We start from the raw sequence: 21566 nt of genomic DNA on the forward strand, positions 1-21566 counted from the left end.
CACCAATCAGCGAGGCCATGGGCTGCGTGGCGGCCATGTTTGAAAGGGGCAACCTGAGGGCAACGTAAACTGCCATGTTTGATAGGGGCGGCTCAGACTGAAGGGCCGCCACCTTGGCTAGGTAGCCGCCGTGTTAGTCCGCCCCGGGAGGCCTTGCGGCACCTCAGAGACGAAGACACTGATTTGAGCATAAGCTCTCGGGAGCGGCAGATTGCGGAAGCCATCTTTGTTTAGGGCACAGCGGGGCTTCACGTTCCATAGGGGGAAGGCTGACAGCCATCTTAGGTATGGGAAAAGGCGTAAAGGGAGGGAGCCTCCACCCCTTTAACCCGTAGCCTAGTTGTTAGAGCACACGCCTGGGACACAGGAGACTGGGGTTCAAATCCCACCCCCGCCCCATGGGTAGGCCGGGTTTCCCTGGTCCTAGGGGAAGCCCTGTGGGCTATTGGGGTGCTCCAGACCAGGAGCCTCTCCTGTTAAATCTGCGTCACTTTATGTAGAGCACACTCACTGGGCCACCAGCCACAGGGATGGACACGCAGCCTCCGCCTGCCACCTCTGTGGCACCCAAACCGGGACCTCCTGAGCCTGTGGCCGAGTGCGCCAAGCGCTGGGATGCAGGGAGAATGTCCGCTGAGACCTTTACAAAGACAAGGTGTGCCTCAGTTTCCCCTCTCTCCTTCTCATCACCACCTGAGGGAGGGGGGAAGGGTTAAGGCTGCTCTTGGAGCAGCACGGTGAAATGAGGTGCGTCTAGGGGCTTGTCTACACTGAGAATGCTGCTGTAGCGCTCCTGTGTCGACGCCAGCTATGCCAACAGGCGAGGGGCTCCTGCCGCCGTAACGAATCCACCCCCTGAGAGGCAGCCGTTAGATCTTCCAGCAATGCAGCGTTGTCTGCGCCAGGGGTTAGGTGGCTTAACCACACCACTCAGCAGCGTAGTTTTTTCACACCCCTGAGTGATGGAATTAACAACTTAATTTTCTAGTGTGGACCAGGCCTAGGATGAATGGGTGACAGAACTGGGTGAAACTGACTCAGATCAACAGAGGAGCTGGAAAGCCCATGAGTCACTCCTAATGACTGAACAAGCAACACCTAACATGAGGAAACAGGGCAGGCAGAAGGTATGACCTCAATGGCAGAAGAACAAAGGAGAAAGGAGTGAAATGGCTGGAATAACATCAGCTGTTCAGAGAGAGAGACAGGGCTCTCCCACCTGGGTCTCAGGCCTGCTCTATAATAGGAAAGTAAGTCGGTGTAACTACGTTACTCAGGAGTGTGAAAAACCAGGCCTGGAAGAAGCAAATATGGTTCCTCCATCAGCGTTGCTCAAGGGAGATGCGGCTCTTCGCTTCGCTTAACCTTCGCTTCTCCACACGGCCCTAAGCACTTTCAGATACCATAGGCCAGGGGACAGAGAAATGGTTTTCTGGTGTCACCGCAAATAGGACCAGCCTTGTGCCCAGAAGGGCCATGGAACGAGCCTCCCGCAGGAGTATGGCTTGGCCGGATTCACTGCCGGAGCCACAGAGAGAGACAAAGATTGCTGCCTCTCATCACGAGGCCAGAGTCGTGGAGGCCACATGCCAGCCCCTGTAGGGTTCTGTCACACTAAAAGGGTCACTCCCAAGGACGGGGCATTGATGAGAGCCTGGGAACCCATGACACAAGGGCTTAAGTCCTTTTGTAGATCTGATGCCCAGTGCCAGCCATCTTGAATTAGGGTAACCTGCATCTGAATGGGCAGAGAGGATGGGGTGAGACCGTATGCCCCATGTGCTCCCACCTGCACATGCACGGTCGAACAGCTATGACGCACTGCCCCCGGCACGGCATGCTGCCCCATGCACGCCTGCCCAGCAAGTTACAGAACCAGGTGGGCCTGTCCCATGGCCGGAGCTGCTGGCATCGCTGGAGGCAGTGATAGGAAATCAATGTGCAAGACGGTGCTTTTCTATGTGTTGTAAGAGACCAGGTAAAGTGACAGATTGCAAAATAGAGAGGTGGGGGGAACACACACGCCCCTCCCCATACACACATGCACACCCACACACCTGAGTGCTGGAGGCATAAGGAAATGAGATTAAAAAGAATAAAGCCATGTGTGTTTGTCTGACCAAGGCCAGGAAGACAAAACAACAAGGAAGCCCAAACACACACTGCCATGAAGAGTCAGAGAGAGAGAAAGAACAGGAGTACTTGTGGCACCTTAGAGACTAACCAATTTATTTGAGCATGAGCTTTCGTGAGCTACAGCTCACTTCATCGGATGAAGTGATGCATCCGATGAAGTGAGCTGTAGCTCACGAAAGCTCATGCTCAAATAAATTGGTTAGTCTCTAAGGTGCCACAAGTACTCCTTTTCTTTTTGCGAATACAGACTAACACGGCTGTTACTCTGAAACCAGAGAGAGAAAGGTGTGTGGGGATAGATAGATGGATGATGATGGGGTGTATGGAGATCGAGAGGGGGGATCAGGTATATGAGGATAGATAGATGAATGGGGAGGTCTAGATAGACCTCTATGGGGTCTATGGAGATGGGGTGTATGGGGATAAATAGCGTATATTCCAGGTGTTCTCAAACTGGGGGTTGGGACCCCTGAGGCTGTCGTGAGGTTATTACATAGAGGCTCGTGAGCTGTCAGCCTCTACCCCAAACCCTGCTTTGCCTCCAGCATTTATAATGGTGTTAAATATATTAAATTTACTTTTAATTTATAAGGGGGTTGCTCTAAGAGGCTTGCTGTGTGAAAGGGGTCACCACTACAAAGGTTTGAGAACCACTGGCCTATTCAATGCCATACATCCCCAGCTATCTCTCCCCATACACGCCCCCTTGATCTAATTCCCAACGGTGGTGGTGTCGCCAGGGCTCCATGTCTCCAAACCCAGCCCCGGCTGCAGCGGCTATCTTTCCAGAAGCTGCTTTATCCAAACACAAAGGACTGGTCTTAGTACAAGGGTAAGTGGATGAGTCTCAGGTGGTCGGACTGAGGGATAATGGTCCCCGGGATCTCGGAATCTGTCCCTCCTGGCTGAGCCCCCTCCCGCCCCAAGCCACTAAGCTCTAGCTCTCTCGCTCACTCCCTGTGGAGCAGTGGCTCTTGGCCCTTGCAATAACCCAGTGAATGTGCCACCAGGAGACGGGTCTGAGCCCAGCCCACTGGGTCTGTAACCTGGGCTCAGCGGCACTGGCAGCTCCCCGTGGGGACCCGGCTCTTTCACTGAGCGTCTGGGGCTGCCAGGTTTATGGGCACCTTATGAGCCCAGGCATTATGGGATCAGCCCTGAAATCAAGCCCCTTCCCCTGCTCATTTCCCAGACGAAAACAATGCTCCAGGCCTCCTTTTATCCTTGTCATCTAAGGGCTCAGCCGCTCCCAGGCCTGGGCAGGCCTGAGGGACCTACAGGGCTGTGGCATAGGGAACAAGGGGAGAGCAGAGAGAGTCAAAACAGGTCTCATCCAGCACTGAGATGCAGCTATCTCTGGGATGGGGCAGGGAGGCTGTTTATACAGGGATCCCATGCCTGGCACTGAAATGCAGCCCCTCTGGCATGGGTCCCAGGGGGGCAGTTTACATAGGGACCCCTTGCCCGGTGCTCAGACACGACCCCTCCAGGTGGGGCATGAGGAGACACATGCATAGGGCCCCCTCACACTTGGCTCGGAGATGTAACCATCTCTGGGGTGGGTGCTGGGGCTGCTTATAGGCTAAGTACAGGCTGCAGAACAGCCTGAATAAAATGCATATGGACAACGCCCCCGCCCCCCGCGTCTTGCCCCCAGCTGCCCCATCCTTCCGGGGGGGGGGGGGGAGTGTGTGCACTGGGGGGGACGGGACTGGAGGCTCACAGGAATGTGGGGTCGGGGTCTGGAGGTTCCTGGGGGGTGAGGGGCTGGAGGCTGTGAGGGGTGATACGGGGAGGCTGAAGGATCCTGGGGAATGATGTGGCATGCGGGGTCCTAGAGGTGTGTGTGTGGGGGGGGTGGAGTCTGTAGGCTCCTAGGGGGTCCGGGCGGGGGGGGCTGGAGGAGCCTGGAGGTTCCCGTCCTGTCCCAAGGGTAGCCGAGGGCGGGTCTCTCCGGTTTCCCCGCCCCGGGAGCAGCCCGCACCTCCCGCAGGTTAAAACACCCGGAACCGGGATCCAGCTGCAGCGCCTTCGCCAGACCCTCTAGTGCCCGTGGACCCGGACCCGGATCCGATCCCCCGGAACCGGACCCCCCTGCCCGTGGACCCGGACCCGATCCCCCGGAACCGGACCCCCCTGCCCGTGGACCCGGACCCGATCCCCCGGAACCGGACCCCCCTGCCCGTGGACCCGGACCCGATCCTGTCTGACAGCTGTAGCCCTGAACCCTCCTAGAACCGAATAGACCCGTGATGGCTACTCCGACCCCCGCCCGATCCCTCCCCGCCATGGGAGACCCCTTCCACCTCTCCCTGCTGCGCACTCCGCGCGGCCGATTCCGCGTCTCGCTGCCCCCAGGGGGTGAGTTCCTGCTGGGGACCCCGGAGCCACTGAGCCGTCCGGGCGCCGCTGGTGAGTCCGGGGACCTCGGGGAGGCGGCGGGGGGAGATAGGTCCTTTCCGCAGCTCCAGGAGGGAGGAGAGGTGTCTAGGGCTCCTGGGTTCTATTCTCAAGTCGGGGGAAGGGGCACTCAGGACTCCTGGGTTCCATTCATGCCTTGTGCACTGAGGGAGGTTAGCCAAGGGGACGCTGTGTATCCCTGCCCCAGGTTTTGCTGCCATCGTCCCGCTGAGTCGGGGTCCTTTAATTCCTCAGGGGCAGGTGCCTCACCAGGAGAGAATTGTCCTTGGGAACTGCTCCCCCCCGCACCTGCCACGGGCCCTGGGGTGGGGGCTGATCCGGTGATGAACCAGGGGAGATCCCATAGGACCCGGGGGTGGGGGGAGACAGTTTTCTGAGTGCCCCTCACCCAGGATCCCCATCACCCATCAGACCTCACCATGACGCTTATTATGTCTGCACCCATCGCCCAGAAGCCTTTGCTGAGAGGGGTGCCCGTCCGAGGGCAGAGGCTGGCGGGGCATTGGACAGATTATTCTGTGTCTAGCACCTGGCACCATGGCGGGGGGAGCTATGGAGAGGGCCCCTAATGAGCCAGTTGTGATTTATTATCTAATGTGACCAAGGCTGGAGAACGTCCCCCAAATCTCCCTAAATCGAGCAATTCCGTCCTCAGGGGCTTAGCTGCTGTGTGCCACGGGCAGAGAACAGGAGATCCGGGTCGGGCTTGTCTGTGCCCCACTCCATGCCCCTTCCATCACACAGGACCAGCGCTGCCCAGCACATGTGCGGAAACACTCCCTCCCATTGGTGTGGGAGTCTGGGATGGGGCGTCGGGCCCCTTCTCCCAGGGCAATGTTCCCCTGTACAGCTAGGCAGAGAGAGCCCTGTAGGCCAGATGTGCAGCCCAGATTCTGTGTGTGCTTGGGGCAAAACAACTGGGCACTACTGGGATCTAATCAGTGGGGCCACAGGCCTCCAGGGAAAGGCCAGGTCCACTGCCTCCTACCCCAAGTTATTTGATAATATTTGCCCTGTGCTTTAGTGCAGATAAATGACCTCCTTCTCCATGGGTGTGATTTCCTCTGGTAATTAACCATTAACCAGGGCAGCTTGTTTGCGGAGCAGGAACCCTTCCTGTGCCTCGAAGGAGGTCAGGCCGGGGTCAGACACTGTGGGTTAGGGTTGACTGGCCTGTGCTAGGTTACTCAGGACAAGCTGTTCTGGAATCAGCATTCCTGATTAACCCCACGTGCAGACAAATCCATTCCCACAGAACAAACTAGTGTAGCGCTTCGCATCAGTATCTCTCAAAGTGTTTGCCATCCTCCCCCACCTCTGTGAGGGAAATACCACCAGCTCCATTGCCTAGCAGGGCAGTGGAGATGCAGACAGGCTGGAGCGGCCATGGCAGAGCAATGAGAATTGAACCAGCTGCACCAAAATCTCCAAACCACTGCGCCCTTCTTCACAGAGGCCATGTCTGCACTAGAGACCTTACAGCAGCACAGCTGTACTGCTCAGCAGCACTGCTCTAAGGTCTCCGCTGAGCTGCTCTGTGCTGGCGGGAGAGCGCTCTCCTGTCGGCCTAATCAAACCACCCCCAACAAGTGGTAGCAGCTGTGTTGTCAGGAGAGTGTTTCCTGCCCACACAGCATTGTCCACACCAGCACTTCTGTCGGTGCAATTTATGTTGTTCAGAGGGGTTGTTTTTTTCACCTCACCTGAGTCACATAAGTTATACCAACAAAAGTGCTAGCGTAGACATGGCCTAAACTAGCCAGCAACAAGCTACTCCTAAAAGGTTTGTCTACACTTGAAGGTTAATCCGAATTAAGGGCAGGTGTGAATGTAAGGCCATGTCTACACAGGGCAATTAGTAAGACGTTTCTTACCGTCAGTGGACTCAGGGACAAGAAGTGATGGGCTTAACCTGCAGCAAGGGAGATGAAGGTTAGATTTTAGGAAAACGCTTTCTAACTCTCAGAGTTGTTCAGCTCTAGAATCATCTTACCAGGGAGGCTGAGGAATCCCCATCGTGAGAGGTTTCAGCACAGTCTGGACAAACCCCGTCAGGGATGATCTGGGTTTCCCTGGTCCTTCCTCAGCATGCGGGGCTGGACTAGATGACCTTTTGAAGTCCCTGCCACAATCCTACAACATAGCTAGGGTGTGAATTTAAAGTGCAGTCACTCCCTGTACATGACACTAAGGGCATGGCTACACTTGCAGATGTAGAGCGCTTTGAGTTAAACCAGCCTTCGTAGAGCGCAGTAGGGAAAGCGCTGCAGTCTGTCCACACGGACAGCTTCAAGCGCACCGGCGTGGCCACATTTGTGGCACTTGCAGCGGCATTGGGAGAGGTGCATTATGAGCAGCTTTTCCAGCATGCAAGTGACTGCAACGTGCTTTTCAAATGGGGGAGGGGGTGTGGAGTGTGACAGGGGGTGTGTTGTGTGTATGTGGGGTGGGAGAGAGTGGGTTTTGGGGGGGCTGAGAGCATGTCAGCATGCTGTCTTGTAAGTTCAGACAGCAGCAGACCCCCCTCCCCCCGCCTCCTTCTCTCACACACAGCATTCCACAGTAATGGCTTGCTTCAAGCAGCCAGCTGTCAGGGGCATAGACACATTCCTGCAGCGATTCAAAAACAATGAGAAGAGTGGCCACTTGACTTAAGGGGATTATGGGACGTTTCCGGAGGCTGATCAGTTAATCTCGCCAGGTGGAGTACAAGGAGCGCTCTAGCCGTGGAGCCAGAGCACTCTATGTGCCTTGCCGTGTGGATGGGGAGTGAGCTAGGGCGCCCAGGGCTGCTTTAATGCGCTCACAAGTGTAGCCGACAGCGCCTTCCTTCTCCTGTTCGAAGGTGGAGTAAGAGGAAACAGAAACTAGGCACTCCTGTTCTGGAATGTCAGCGTCCACACACAGAGTTAATCAGGAATAGCTGTTGTACTTTAAATTCACACCCTATCTTAATCTACAGGTTTGTCTGCACCTGAGAGTTAATTCAGATTATGTCTCTTTGTTCTATGCAGTGCCTAGCACAATGTAGTCGTGGTCCATGAGAGGCATCACAATACTCATCATAACAATGTGTAGACGCAGCAGGGTGGACAGGGCTCGTGCCTTCATACTGGGGTCACAAAAGCACCAGGGGCTTTGGCTGTGCCGCAGCCTCTGCAGGGAATTGGGGTACCAATTCTATCAGCCATGATGAGCAGTAAACAAAATCCACAGTGCAAGCCCCTCAGCCCTCCGGGGCAGGGGCATCTAGGCACCGCCCTCCCATGCTCAGCACTGTCTCCTAAGCAGCCATCTAGCCTCATCAGTAGCCTGCAGCCTCTTCACAGCCTGGAGATAGGCCCGCGAGCTCCTTGGCCAGAGAACGGAGCTGGGCACCAGAGCTGCCCGGCAGCCTAGTGGTCAGAGCACTCCCCTGGGGTGTGGGAGAATGAGGGTCAAACCTCTGCCCGCCTCAGTGCAAGGACTGGCACAGTCGCACTCCCGTCCAGGCTGTAAGAGAGGTTGGGGTGTGTCTCCCCTGCCAAAGCCGAGCCCGAGGATAAAACAGTCCTCTGAGGAGGGGGCCGTGAGCCTAGCTGGGGTCCCACTCTACCCCCTGGCTCTGAGGGATGCTAGGGCAGGGTGTTTTCAGTCTCTGGGTGAAGCTGATCCATGGCGTGAACTACAGTAAAACAGTCTTTAGACCCAGGGACTAGACCCAGCCGGTCTGATCTCCTGGCTCTATGGCCAATCCCAAGAAGCCATAGAGCCAGTCACAGGCCAGCTGTGTGCCAAGGAACATTTGTTTGTAGCAAGAGGAACAGCTTCAGTAGGAGAGACTGAACCAGCCCCATGCCAGTGAGCAGGGCACTGCCTTGGGAAGGGGAGACCTAGTAATTGTCTAAACCAGGCCAGACACCTAACTCAGAGGGTGCTGACCCTGGGGGGAAAGGCCCCGTATCCCCTCATCCGGACAGACCAGCCTCGCTCATGTCCCATTCCTGTTCTTCCAGCCCCCACCGCCCAGCCCGTCAGCAAAGAGCCAGCTGCTGCTGTCAGAAGCTTTGGGCCATGTTAGGTACTTGCAGATGGTGATCATGTTACCGCTTAGTCTCTTGGCTAAGGCCTGGTATAAAGGGAGCCTTCAGTGAGAGGAGGAGGATGGGCCAGCCCTGTGGGTGTCTGGGCTCTGCTGACCGTGGCTGGTGTGACGTGGCCATGTCACTGAGTTTGTTGGGGGGCACAGGTGTACTTGCACCCTGGGGTGCTGTGACGTTACAGAGCGTGAGGTGCTCGGACACTGGGGGGTGGGGGTGGGGCGGGGGTGAAAAAAGTGCCTGAGACCTGGTCAGCACCACAGCCCTAGATGGGTATAACTGTGTTGCTCAGGGGTTTGACAAGCCTGCTGTGACACCCACCTCACCCCCTGCAGTCAGTGCTGTGTCACCAGAGTGTCTCTCGGGGAGCAGATTAACTATGCTTTCTCCTGATGCCGTGCTTTCAGGGGAGACCTGCCCTTTGATAAAACAGCTTCTCACTGAAAAGCAGCTTTTCCAGCCCTCAGACCATCCTTGTCACTCTTTCCTGAACCCTTCCCAATTTATCAGCAGCTCTTTGAAGCGTGGACACCAGAACTGGGTGTGCTACCCAGGCTCGGGCTTACCAATGCCGCTTGCAGATCTGCCACCTCCCCCGCTCCTATCACTAGTGCCCCATTTGACCCAGGTCCCAGTTATTCCTTTTCGCCCTGAGTGGCTGGTCAGTTTGGGTCCTGGGGGAGGTTCCTGTTGGAGTCCGTATTGCCTTTCAAGCAGTCTTGTTTGTTCATTCCTTGTAAATAAAGTCCTGCTTCTCCAAACACAGGAGAGACCAGGAACAAAGCGAGCTGTTCCTTAGCTTGCAGCCCCAGCCTCGTTAGCCACCAGACCCTTTTTCCAGCATCATGCTCTGCTCACAGGCTTTCTTGCTGTTTGTCTCTGTCCCCCTCTCCTCGTTCCCAGTTTGAATCAGCGGGTTCTCCTTTCCCTCAGCCACACATCAGCAAATAAGCCCCCTCCCCTAACAGGATGCAGGTTTCGGGGCAGAATCATAGAATATCAGGGTTGGAAGGGACCTCAGGAGGTCATCTAGTCCAACCCCCGGCTCAAAGCAGGACCAATCCCCAATTTTTGCCCCAGATCCCTAAATGAAGATTAGGCCTTGTTTTAGAAGTGGTCCCTGAAGCGTTTCTTACAGCCATGGTGTGTGCTAAAACCTCACAAACGCATGTGAAGTCAGCCCATCCCAAGGGTTCACCCAGCTCAGAGCACCCTGGGCTAGACCAATGACTTGTCTGTGTCTGAAGCAGCCCTGTGTTTAGTTAAAAGTGTAGCAGCTTCCAGAAAGGCAGCCAGTCGTTATCCGAAGCCATGGTCTGCCACTTCCCTTGGTAGTTTGTGTAGCTAGATATTCATTGCATGGTTAACCATGGGAGCACAGCGGGCACTCAGGTTCAGTTGGTATCTGCCGGGACCCCCCCCAGTCCTCTCCAGAATCACAGTCCCACTGCCTATCTTACATCTGTTTCCTCCTGTTCTAAGCGCGTCTGTATCTGTTGAGTCTGTGTGACTGACCTGGTGTTCAGCTGCATTGAAACATCCAGCCAGCTGTTAATTGTACTAGCAATGCTCTTCTCTCTCCCTAGCCTGGGACCCTGGGGGGAAAGTTCCTGCATCCCCCGCCCAGCCCAGAGAGAGGCCAGCCCTGTGACATTGCTGGGAAAGGCCCAGTGCCCCATTCCCTGTGGCTGGAGTTGGTGACCTCAGGATCAACATGTCTCCTATTTCTGGCACTGTAGTTTCGATGCCTGTGGGTTTGGCTCTGACCTCAGGGGTTCACGCAGCAGCGCTGGTATCGGAGCGTGCATCCGGGTGTCGCAAATTCTCCCTTAGGCTGAACGAGGAGAACTGGGGGTTAATTGCCTAGCTGCATATTTTAAAACACTCCTGTAATTAAGCGATTCCCCAAGGGAACCCAAGCACCAGGGATGGGCTGGCATTTATTACCCAGTGAAGCGGCAGCTGCAGTTTCTGCAACAACCCACCCGAAAGCCAAATCATCCGGAATTGTGGCAGGTTGGGTTGGGCATGGGGGTGGGTTGGGGGGGAAATGGGATGCTGGTTGCAGAAAGAGTTCCTGAGTAGTGTGACCCCCCCATCCCGATATTAGGGGTTTTGTCCTATACAGGACCCTGTTCCCGCCCCTGCTGGTCCTGATTTTCACACAATACTTGTTTCTGGGGAGGTGAGCGAATTTGAGCTTTCCTCTGATTTCCCAGCAGGTGAGGGTCTTTCCTGGGGTTGAGGGTCTGGGGAGGACGTGGGTCTGTTAACGATCAGAATTTCGGTTCAATTTGCATTATGTTATCAGCGAGAGGGTCCAGAACCCAGAAGTCCTGACACCCAGCTTTGCCACTCTGACCCACCAGACTCCCCTTCCCTTCCAGAGCCAGGGGGAGAACTCAGGAGTCCTGGTTCCCAGCCCCCTCTGTCTAACCTTCTGAACCCCACTCCCCTCCCAGAGCCGGGGAGAACCCAGGAGTCCCGGCTTCTAAACCCCCACCCCTGCTCTAACCCACCAGACCCCACTCCCCTCCCAGAGCTGGGGTGAGAACCCAGGTGTCCTGTTGAGTCAGGCAGACATGCTAGGGGAACGGAACACAAGCCAGCTGAGGTGGGAATGCCTTGGGGCTGTGGGGTCTAAGGCCCCAGAGCAGCAGCGTCTGGGACAGCACAGCACGATTAGTATGTGCCCAGGGAGATTTGACAGAGCGTCATGCTCCTGAGCACAGCCGGTCCCACCACCCCTCCTGCCCCGCCGCAGCTGACCTGGGTCAGCGAGTGGCGCAACTGGTTGGGCTGGTCAGGGCTGCCCCAGGGCCTGGTCTGGCAACAGCTCCATGCACACCCTGCGCACAGATGCCTGGCACACCTTTCCCCCCTTCCCTGGGCTGAGGGAGGGAGGATCACTGACCCCTGGGCCCTAAGCACTAGACCCCACTCCCCACCCAGAGCCAGGGAGGGAACCCAGGAGTCCTGTGCTAACCCCTCTCCTGTTCCCTCGCAGGCCAAAGCTTCTGCATCCCTATCACCGAGATGGTCGGGGTGCAGCTGGGCGGGTCTGGCTCCTCCCCCACAGTGGAGGGAAACCAGTTCACAGGTGAGTCAGGTGGCGGGGGGGGGGGGGGCGCTGTGGGGCATCCCTGCCCCAGGACCCTCTGGGGAAGGGGCTGAGGGTGTGGGGGAGAGGCTGTATTTGAAGCATCTGAGACGTCAGCAACTGATGAGGTGGCGGTGCCAGGCAGCGGAGATGGGTTTGGGTGGCAGGGTTGGGCAGCAGAGATGGGTTTGGGGGACAGGACCCGGCAGAGGAGATGGATTGGGGGACAGGGACAGGCAGCAGAGATGGGTTTGGGGGGCAGGGCTGGGCAGAGGAGATGGGTTTGGTGGCAGGGTTGGGCAGCCGAGATGGGTTTGGGGGACAGGGACAGGCAGCAGAGATGGGTTTGGGGGACAGGACCTGGCAGAAGAGATGGGTTTGGTGGCAGGGTTGGGCAGTGGAGATGGGTTTGGGGGACAGCTCCAGGCAGATGGGTTTGGGGGACAGGACCCGGCAGAGGAGATGGGTTTGGTGGCAGAGTTGGGCAGCCGAGATGGGTTTGGGGGACAGGGACAGGCAGCAGAGATGGGTTTGGGGGACAGGACCTGGCAGAGGAGATGGGTTTGGTGGCAGGGTTGGGCAGTGGAGATGGGTTTGGGGGACAGCTCCAGGCAGATGGGTTTGGGGGCCAGGGCTGGGCAGAGGAGGTGGGTTTGGTGGCAGGGCTGGGCAGCCGAGATGGGTTTGGGGGACAGCTCCAGGCAGAGGAGATGGGTTTGGGGGGCAGGGCTGGGCAGAGGAGATGGGTTTGGGAGACAGCTCCAGGCAGATGGGTTTGGGGGGCAGGGCTGGGCAGAGGAGATGGGTTTGGTGGCAGGGTTGGGCAGTGGAGATGGGTTTGGGGGGCAGCTCCAGGCAGATGGGTTTGGGGGACAGGACCCGGCAGAGGAGATGGGTTTGGTGGCAGAGTTGGGCAGCCGAGATGGGTTTGGGGGACAGGGACAGGCAGCAGAGATGGGTTTGGGGGACAGGACCGGGCAGAGGAGATGGGTTTGGTGGCAGGGCTGGGCAGTGGAGATGGGTTTGGGAGACAGCTCCAGGCAGATGGGTTTGGGGGCCAGGGCTGGGCAGAGGAGGTGGGTTTGGTGGCAGGGCTGGGCAGCCGAGATGGGTTTGGGGGACAGCTCCAGGCAGAGGAGATGGGTTTGGGGGGCAGGGCTGGGCAGAGGAGATGGGTTTGGGAGACAGCTCCAGGCAGATGGGTTTGGGGGGCAGGGCTGGGCAGAGGAGATGGGTTTGGTAGCAGGTTTGGGCAGTGGAGATGGGTTTGGGGGACAGGACCCAGCAGAGGAGATGGGTTTGGTGGCAGGGTTGGGCAGTGGAGATGGGTTTGGGGGGCAGCTCCAGGCAGATGGGTTTGGGGGGCTGGGCTGGGCAGAGGAGATGGGTTTGGTGGCAGGGTTGGGCAGTGGAGATGGGTTTATGGGACAGGACCCAGCAGAGGAGATGGGTTTGGTGGCAGGGTTGGGCAGAGGAGATGGGTTTGGGGGGCACCTCCAAGCAGATGGGTTTGGGGGGCAGGGCTGGGCAGAGGAGATGGGTTTGGTGGCAGGGTTGGGCAGTGGAGATGGGTTTGGGGGGCAGGGCCGGGCAGAGGAGATGGGTTTGGTGGCAGGGCTGGGCAGTGGAGATGGGTTTGGGAGACAGCTCCAGGCAGATGGGTTTGGGGGGCAGGGCTGGGCAGAGGAGATGGGTTTGGTGGCAGGGTTGGGCAGTGGAGATGGGTTTGGGGGACAGCTCCAGGCAGAGGAGATGGGTTTGGGGGAAAGCTCCAGGCAGATGGTTTTGGGGGGCAGGGCTGGGCAGAGGAGATGGTTTTGGTGGCAGGGTTGGGCAGTGGAGATGGGTTTGTGGGACAGGACCCAGCAGAGGAGATGGGTTTGGTGGCAGGGTTGGGCAGAGGAGATGGGTTTGGGGGGCAGCTCCAGGCAGATGGGTTTGGGGGGCAGGGCTGGGCAGAGGAGATGGGTTTGGTGGCAGGGTTGGGCAGTGGAGATGGGTTTGGGGGGCAGCTCCAGGCAGATGGGTTTGGGGGGCAGGGCCGGGCAGAGGAGATAGGTTTGGTGGCAGGGCTGGGCAGTGGAGATGGGTTTGGGGGACAGCTCCAGGCAGATGGGTTTGGGGGGCAGGGCTGGGCAGAGGAGATGGGTTTGGTGGCAGGGTTGGGCAGTGGAGATGGGTTTGGGGGACAGCTCCAGGCAGATGGGTTTGGGGGGCTGGGCCGGGCAGCAGAAATGAGTTTGCGGGGCAGGTACTGGCAGTGGGACAGGATGGGATGAGGCAGTTCAGAGCAATGGAAACGGGGGGTGTGGGGGTCAGAGACTAATGGGAGTGACTGACTCCCCATCGGCAGGACAGCTGCTCTGTGGGGGTCACAGCCTTGCTCCTGGGCTCTGACTCCCCGGCTCTGGTTCCCCCCAGTTTTCTTCGTGCAGCGGGAGAAGCGACAGCGCTGGAGCCTGGGCTCCCTGGAGTTCACTGTGGCCCCTGGCTCGGGGCTGGCCCCCCGCTGGGTCGATGCCCTGCAGCGGAGCATCCAGCTGCATGGTCAGTACTGGGGCGGGGTGGTCAGTACTGGCGGGACACTGGTCAGTAAGGCAGGGGAGACTGGTTCATACTGGGGGGGACTGGTCAGCACTGGGGGGGCGGTCAGTAAGGAGGGCAGCAGTGGGGGGTACTAGTCAGTAGCCTTGGGGAGGAGGCACCAGACCAGGCTGTAGAGACAGAGGGTCCCTGGGGATCACAGCACTCTGGTTATTTCCTACTGCTGGGGTCAGCAGTGCTGGGGACCCCCCCCCCCCCCCGTGATGGGCAGAGGGAGCTGTGACCCTCTCCCTGGTGCTGGGTGCCAGCATCCTGTGCTGGACCCATAGCAGCCGCTCCGGGTGAGCAGGGACGGGGGAGGGTGTCCCTGGAGGGGATGGTGGGTTGGGGCATCCCTACGGTGGGGTGGGTGGTAAGAACCTGTGCCCCAGGAGCATCCCCACTCCATCACGCACCCCCCCAGGAACTTGTGACCTGAGGTGACGCTCTCTCTGCTCCCCCGGCAGGTGTCACACGCCCCAGGAAGCTTCTCGTCTTCGTGAACCCCGTGGGGGGGCGGTGCCGCGCGGGTGAGATTTACCGGGACCGGGTGGCCGGGCTCTTTGCCCTGGCAGGGATCCAGACAGAAGTCATAGGTGAGTGCCCACCCAACATCTCCCCATATTACCCTGTGCTGCCCCCTCCCGCTGAGTGACCCCCAGTCACAGACCCACAGGGTTGATGCTATGCCCCCAGCTTGGGAACAGTCTCTGGGAAGGACCCCTCAGTGTGCCAGACCCTCCTGAGGTCTCTCTTCCTTCGGGGTACACATGGCCTCCTCCTCTGCTTGGACCGAGCCTCAGGGCTCCAGCCTTCCGGATTCACACAGGGAGCTCGGCCCAGTGAGGCTGCCAGGACAGACGCCTGCTAGAGACTTGGCCGCACAGTGGGACTGATGAGGACAGAACATAACAACGTCCAGGCTGGGTCAGACCAATGGTCCAGTTAGCTCCATGTCCTGTCTGCTGACCGTGGCCTGTGCCAGGTGCTCCAGAGGGATGGACAGAGCCGGGGGTTTATTGTGTGATCCATCCCCTGTGTCCAGTCCTGGCATCTGGCTGTCAGCGGCTCAGGGACATCCAGAGCAGGGGGCTGCGGCCATGGCCATCCTGGCTAACAGCCAGCCATGGATCCAGGCTCCAAGAATTTGCTTGTGTCCTCGAGGTGACATTCACCACAATGTCTCTGAATCTGCCCTGAGCCCTCACAGTCCTTTCCCACCCACCGGGTAACACAACCATGCACAGGGGAAACTGAGGCATGGATAGGGTTCATAAAAATAATATAGAAAATTCCCATTTTATGACAGCCCCTCCCTCCCCATCCTTGGCCAACTCCACCATGCGGCCCCCTTCCTCTGAAACCCCCTACATATCCCCCCTCTTGAGTGACCACCCCACACCACCGCGCTGTGCTGCCCCCTCCCACCTCTGCCCCATGAGCAATTCCCACCCCTGCAACACCTCCAAGTGCCCCCTGACTCCCTCCCACTCCCACCCCCACCCAATACCCTCTCTGCTCACTCACCCCCTCATCTCCCCTCAGAGACCCAGCGACCCCACGAGGCCAGAGAGCTCATCCTGCAGCAAGACCTGGGCGACCTGGATGGGTGAGAGACCCCTTTACCCTGCCCCACCACCCAACCCTAGGACGGGGCAGCCCCATTAACCCCCCACACACTTCACGTACCCCCTGGGCAGCCCCCCCCAGCCCCAGTAACCCCTAGGTCTCTGCCCCCCAGGCTGGTTTGCGTCGGGGGTGATGGGACGTTTAACGAGCTGATGCATGCACTCATCTCCCGGACACAGAGGAAGGCTGGGATTCCTGAGGACAACCCTGCGGCCCCACTCCTTCCCCCCAGACTCCGCATCGGCATCATCCCTGCAGGTGCGCATGGGAGGAGAGAGAGGGGCTGGGGGGGAGCAGGGAAGTGGGGGGCAGAGGTCCAAGGGGGCAGGGGCCAGTGGAGTTAGAGGACAGTGGGGAGGTGGGCAGCAGGGTGGGGGTGGAGGACGGGGGGAGCAGGTCGGAGGGAGATCACTGGGGACAGGTGGGGGGTGGAAGAGGGGGTGGAGTGGAGGGGTTGTGGGGGAAGCTCTGGGGGGCTGGTGGAGATAGCGGACATGGGGGAGATGGGCAACAGGGTGGGGGTGGAGGATGGGGGGAGCTGATCAGAGGGAGGGCACTGGGGACAGGTGGGGGGCGGAAGAGGGGCTGGGTGTGGGGCTGTGGAGCCTGCAAGGGATAACAGCTCAGCAGGCCCCAGGGGATGACTCACTCCGTTCTCCCAACCCAGGCTCCACGGACTGCATCTGCTTCGCCACGGTGGGGACCAATGACCCCGTCACCTCTGCCCTGCACATCATCATCGGTACAGGATGCCTGGGTCCTATTTGTTCACCTGGGATTGGAGTGGGGTCTGGTGGGTCAGAGCGGGGGGGGGGGGGGGAGGGGTGGGCTGGGAGCCCGGACTCCTGTGTTCTCTGATGGCCCTGGGAGGGGAGTGGGGGCTGGTGGGTCTGGGGGCAGGTGTCTGGGAGCCAGGACTCCTGGGTTCTCTCTCCAGCTCTGGGAAGGGAGTGGGAGGTTGGTGGAGTAGAGTGGCGGGGGTGTGGGGGTGGAGGAGAGTCAGGACTCCGTGTATTCAGGTGCCCGTGCCCCTCTCTGCCCCAGGGGACAGCCAGCCCCTGGACGTGTGCAGTGTCCACCACCATGAGCGGCTGCTGCGGTATGCGGTCTCGCTGGTGGGCTACGGCTTCTATGGGGATGTGGTGAGCGACAGTGAGCGGCACCGCTGGATGGGCCCGATGCGCTATGACTTCTCAGGTGCCAGGGGACCCAGAGGGTGTGGCAGGGAGCCCCCAGCTGGAGTGTCCCCTCCCCGCAGGCCTGGGGAGTGTGGGGACCCCAGTGAGGGAGAGGCCAGGGGTCCCCCAGCCAAACAGAGGGTGGGGACTGGAGAGGGAGCCCCTGCCCCAGAAAGGACATGGGGGGGGATGGGCTCAGGGGGTCCCCTCACCCATCTGGGAACCTGGGGACTGACCGGGGGATGGGGCAGAAGGAGCCGGGCCTGAGATGCACCATGGGGCGGTCGCTGCCCACAGGGAATGCACTGGGAGGGCCTAGGCAGACCAAGACTGCCAGAGGGGAGGGGGTGGCATGTCTGGGGGACAGGGAAGGAACAAGCCTCAGGGAGGGCTCCATGGGTTTGTGTGTGGGAAACAGTCTTTTGACTGGAGCAGGCCACGTGGGGCCTTGAACCCTCCCCCCCCGCCCCACACAGGGTTCAAGGCCGTGCTGTGTAACCGCAGCTACGAGGGCACCGTGGAGTTCCTGACCGCAGGGGGCACTGAGGCCAATCCCCGGGACCAGACGCGCTGCAGGGCAGGGTAGGTGGGGGCTGCTGGCCTGTGGGAGGGGCTGCAGGCGGTAGGTGGGGGGGCTGCTGGGCTGGGGTCTGCAGAGCAGAGGAAGCATGGGGGAGCTGCAGGATGGGGTGGGGAGGCTGGTGTCCTGTGGGAGGGGCTGCAAGGTGGGGGGGGGGGTGCTGCAGGTAGGCTGCTGGCCCATTGGGGTGGGACTGGATCCCATGGGGGGGGTTGTCAATCCAGGGCCTCATGCCCCTCAGTGCATGGGGGGGAACCCCATGCTCCTGCCAGCAGTGGCAGCCCAGAGCATTTTGAAGCTCCGAGGTTGGGGGAGGGGGGGGTGACTTCGTATCCCACCCACAAACCAGTCTGCATTCATTAAATGTTCAAGCAGCTCCTTCCTCCTTACAGTGATTGGCTCAGGCAGTCAGGGGAGCAGCTTCCCCCCACAAACTCAGAGTGATGGGCTCAGGCTCTCTGCAGACTCAGGCAGCATTGGTCACACCTGAGGCAGCTCCCCCAGTGCCTACAGGATGGCTCTGAGCCCTGTGGAGGGGCTGGGGCCCTGGACACTTGCTATAACAACCTCTTCCATTGCAGCTGCCTTGTCTGCTCCGAGTCCAGTCACCAGCTCCTGGGGGGGAGCGAGGAGGAGAAGCTGCCACAGCAGGAAAGCACTGGGGCTGCAGGTGAGCTGAGCACAGAACAGGTGTCCCCGCCCCTTGCACTAACAAGCCAGCTGGGGCCGCAGGAGCAGCCAGGGACACCCTGACTAGCTCTTGTAAACCCAGCTCAGCCTGGGGGCTCCTGCAATGACATGCAACAAAAGGAGGCTGAGATGGGCCCAGAGCCACAGGCACCAGCAGAGCTGGGGAGAGAACCCAGGACTCCTAGTGTCCAGCCCCCCACACCCTAACCCAACTGACCCCACACCCTTCCCAGAGCCGGGGGAGAACCCAGGAGTCCTGGCTCTGACTCCCTCCCTCCTCTGCTGTCACCCACTAGACTCCCCTGCAGTCACGCTATAATAAATGAGACCCAAAAGGCCAGGAGGGGGAGTGTCAGTCTGGGATTTAAATTGCCCCCCAAAACAGCAAGTGGCAGGGGGAAGGGATTTGGGGCAGGGGGACCAGGGTAACGGTGTCTCTCCCCCAGCCAGCAAGTGGTGGAGGGATGGGGGGGGTTGGGGCAGGGAGACTGGGAGTAACGGTATCTCTCCCCCAGTCAGTGAGTGGCAGCGGGAGCAGGGCCGTTTTCTGGCCATTAACTTGACCTGCATGAGCAGCGCCTGCCCCAAGAGCCCCGACGGCCTTTCGCCCAGCGCCCACCTGGCCGACGGCACAGCCGACCTCATCCTGGTGCGCGAGTGCTCAGCTCTGGGCTTCCTGCGTCACCTGAGTCGACACATGGACCATCGGGACCAGGTGGGGGGGTGGGCCAGACCCAGGGCATATGTGGACTCCCAGGGCCCAGGAAGGGGTCATGGGCCAGGCCCGGTGGCACGAGGAGGATGAGCAGGCCTGGAGTCACAGCCATGGGGAAGGAAGATGGTGGGAACAGGGTCCATGGGGTCAGCAAGCAGCAGGTTGGGGTGTGGGAACGCTGAGTGGGAGGAGGGCAGGCTCAAGCAGTCACTGCAGGATCCATTCTGGGTCCAGCCCCCGGGGGCTCCAGCATCAGGGGAGCAGCTGACCCCCACTGTGGGGGATGGGGCATGGGGCAGTCCCTCCCAGCAAGGCTGGGTCATGACCCCCAGGAGGGACAGGGAGGGGCCCCTTGAGCTAGGTCCCTGCCCAGGCCTCTCACTCAGTCCAGCTCCCCTCTTCCCTCTGCAGTTTGACCTGCCCTTTGTGAGCGTACACCGGGTGCGGGCCCTGCGCTTTACCCCCAAGCAGCTGGAGGGCAGCGAGGAGAGGGAGCGGCCTGGCTGCAGGGGGTGGAAAGGGCTTCTACAGGGGCTGTGCTGGGGGGAGCAGCCACTGAGCTCCTGGAGCTGTGATGGGGAGACCCTGCCCCATGCCGACATCAGTGTCAGGTGAGTGTCCATAGCCCCATGGGAGGGAGGGAGGGAAGGCCTGCAGCAGGGGGAGGAGGAAATGCTCCAGAGCAGCCATGTCCATGCCCTCCCCCACATGGTGTGAAAGCCACTTGACAATAGCATGCAAGGCTTCCCCCCATAGCATTATGGGAGCTTCCCAAAGGATTGTGGGAGTTTGGTCCCTTTCTGCCCTCTAGGATTGTTGTAAGCAAGACACAAGCAGTAATTCTTCTTTCCACTCCATGCTGACAAGGCCTCCGCTGCAGGACTGTGTCCAGTGCTGGGCCCCACGTTTCAGGAGAGATGTGGGCAAAGTGGAGACAGTCCAGACAGCAACAGAACTGATCCAAGGGCTAGAAAACATGGCCTGATGAGGGAAGACTGAAAAACCTGGGTTTGTTTAGCATGGAGAAGAGAAGATTGAGGGGGGGACATGAAAACAGTTTTCAGTTACATAAAAAGTTGCCATAGGGGGAAGGAGGGATTCTCCTGGATCTCTGAGGGTAGGACAAGAAGCAACGGGCTTAAATTGCAGCCAGGGCAGTTTAGGTTGGACATTAGGAAGTTTTTCCTAAAAGGTCACGGTGGCTAAACATGGGAACAAATTGCCTAGGGAGGCTGTGGCCTCTCACTGGAGGGTTTTGAGAACAGGTTAGATGACCCCCTGTCTAGCTATTACGCAGTGCTACCTTGAGTGTAGGGGCTGGGACTAGGTGACCTCTTGAGGTCCCTTCCAGTGCTACCCTTCTCTGCAGCCTAGGATCGCATTAGCCATTCACAGCCACGTCACATTGGCAGCTCATAGTCATCCTGTGATCTCCCACGTAAAGAAAAACAGGTCTTTCTCTTCTGCTGCTTCCAACCCGTCAGGCCCCAACTTGTAGCAAAAAGCCTCAGTGCTTGTCTCTGAGTGCAGGACCTGTCCCTGTGCACTATTACATTTCCTCCCATTTCTGACACTCCCACTTTCCAGGTTGTCCTGCTGATGCTGTCTTTTGTCCACAGGGTGCATGGGCAGCTCATCCACCTGTTTGCCCGGGGCATCGAGCAGAAGATGGGCCTGGTTTAGGGGCTGCCTGGAGCTGCGTCCTGTGAGAGGGCTGTTCCCTCGCCCAACAGCGGAGACCAAGAGCCCTGCAGGGTGACAGACACTGTGGTCTGCGGGACAGCCACATGTCAGAGCCCTCTGTTTGCTCCCTGACCCCCAGAGGGAGTTGTGCCATGCTGGGTCGGCCGTGGGGGTTGAACCATCCCTGCCTGGCTGGCTCCGAGGTGGGGTGCGGACTGGAGCGGAACCCACAGTCCTCTGCAGCAACCTGGGGGCTCAGGCTGCCACCACCCTGCATGAAGCCGCTGCAGTGATCACAGTCGGTGTAGTGGGGTGGTTACGTCAGCAGGAGCCAAAGTTCAGTGTTGACACTTTCAGTTAGGTCGATGTAAGTGGCCTTGGGTCGACCTAACCCTGTAGTGTAGCCCAGACCCCGGGGGTAAACAGGGCCAGATATAATGTAGCTGGGGGAGTGGGCACGATGGGGGGCAAGTAGAGAACTCTGGGGGGGCTTCTGAAAAAGCAGCTCAGTCACAAATAAAGGGAGAACGGGTCCCGCTTGGCTGTGTTTGGTTTCCACCAGGGGTGGGTATCAGGGGCATCCGGTGCCTTTGTGGTGGGGGTGGGCAGCAAGACATGCCTCGATAGGCTGTGAGGGGGTGGGCACTGTGCACGGATGGAGACTGGCCTCTGATTTAATGCCGCTCCCTTCCCTGCGGCTATCACTAGGGCCATCCAAGTTACCAGGCGACTCCCAGCAGAGCTGGGCAGCAGGGCCAGGCTCCGGGTAACA

The 21566-nt window shown here is 59.2% G+C and overlaps 1 protein-coding gene across 1 annotated transcript; it reads left to right on the forward strand.

The window, feature by feature from the left end:
• Positions 1 to 84: 84 nt before the first annotated feature.
• On the forward strand, positions 85 to 21509 carry LOC102938596 (ceramide kinase). The gene is made up of 14 exons (XM_043537631.1): positions 85 to 285; positions 989 to 4548; positions 11644 to 11736; positions 14158 to 14283; positions 14787 to 14915; positions 15865 to 15928; positions 16061 to 16206; positions 16616 to 16690; positions 16993 to 17145; positions 17603 to 17708; positions 18288 to 18376; positions 18912 to 19111; positions 19523 to 19722; positions 20731 to 21509. The coding sequence occupies exons 2-14, from the start codon at positions 4389 to 4391 to the stop codon at positions 20792 to 20794; spliced, it is 1605 nt and encodes a 534-aa protein (XP_043393566.1). The 5' UTR covers positions 85 to 285; positions 989 to 4388; the 3' UTR covers positions 20795 to 21509.
• Positions 21510 to 21566: the final 57 nt, after the last annotated feature.

Source organism: Chelonia mydas, unplaced genomic scaffold (genome assembly GCF_015237465.2).
Source record: "Chelonia mydas isolate rCheMyd1 unplaced genomic scaffold, rCheMyd1.pri.v2 scaffold_63_arrow_ctg1, whole genome shotgun sequence".
Taxonomy (NCBI): Eukaryota; Metazoa; Chordata; order Testudines; family Cheloniidae; genus Chelonia; species Chelonia mydas.

Coding starts and splice junctions, on each gene's coding strand:
- LOC102938596 (XM_043537631.1), top strand. CDS start 4,389: ATGGCTACTCCGACCCCCGCCCGATCCCTCCCCGCCATGGGAGACCCC. Junction 18,377..18,911: donor GGAAAGCACTGGGGCTGCAG/GTGAGCTGAGCA, acceptor TCTCTCCCCCAG/TCAGTGAGTGGCAGCGGGAG. Junction 19,723..20,730: donor CATGCCGACATCAGTGTCAG/GTGAGTGTCCAT, acceptor TTTTGTCCACAG/GGTGCATGGGCAGCTCATCC.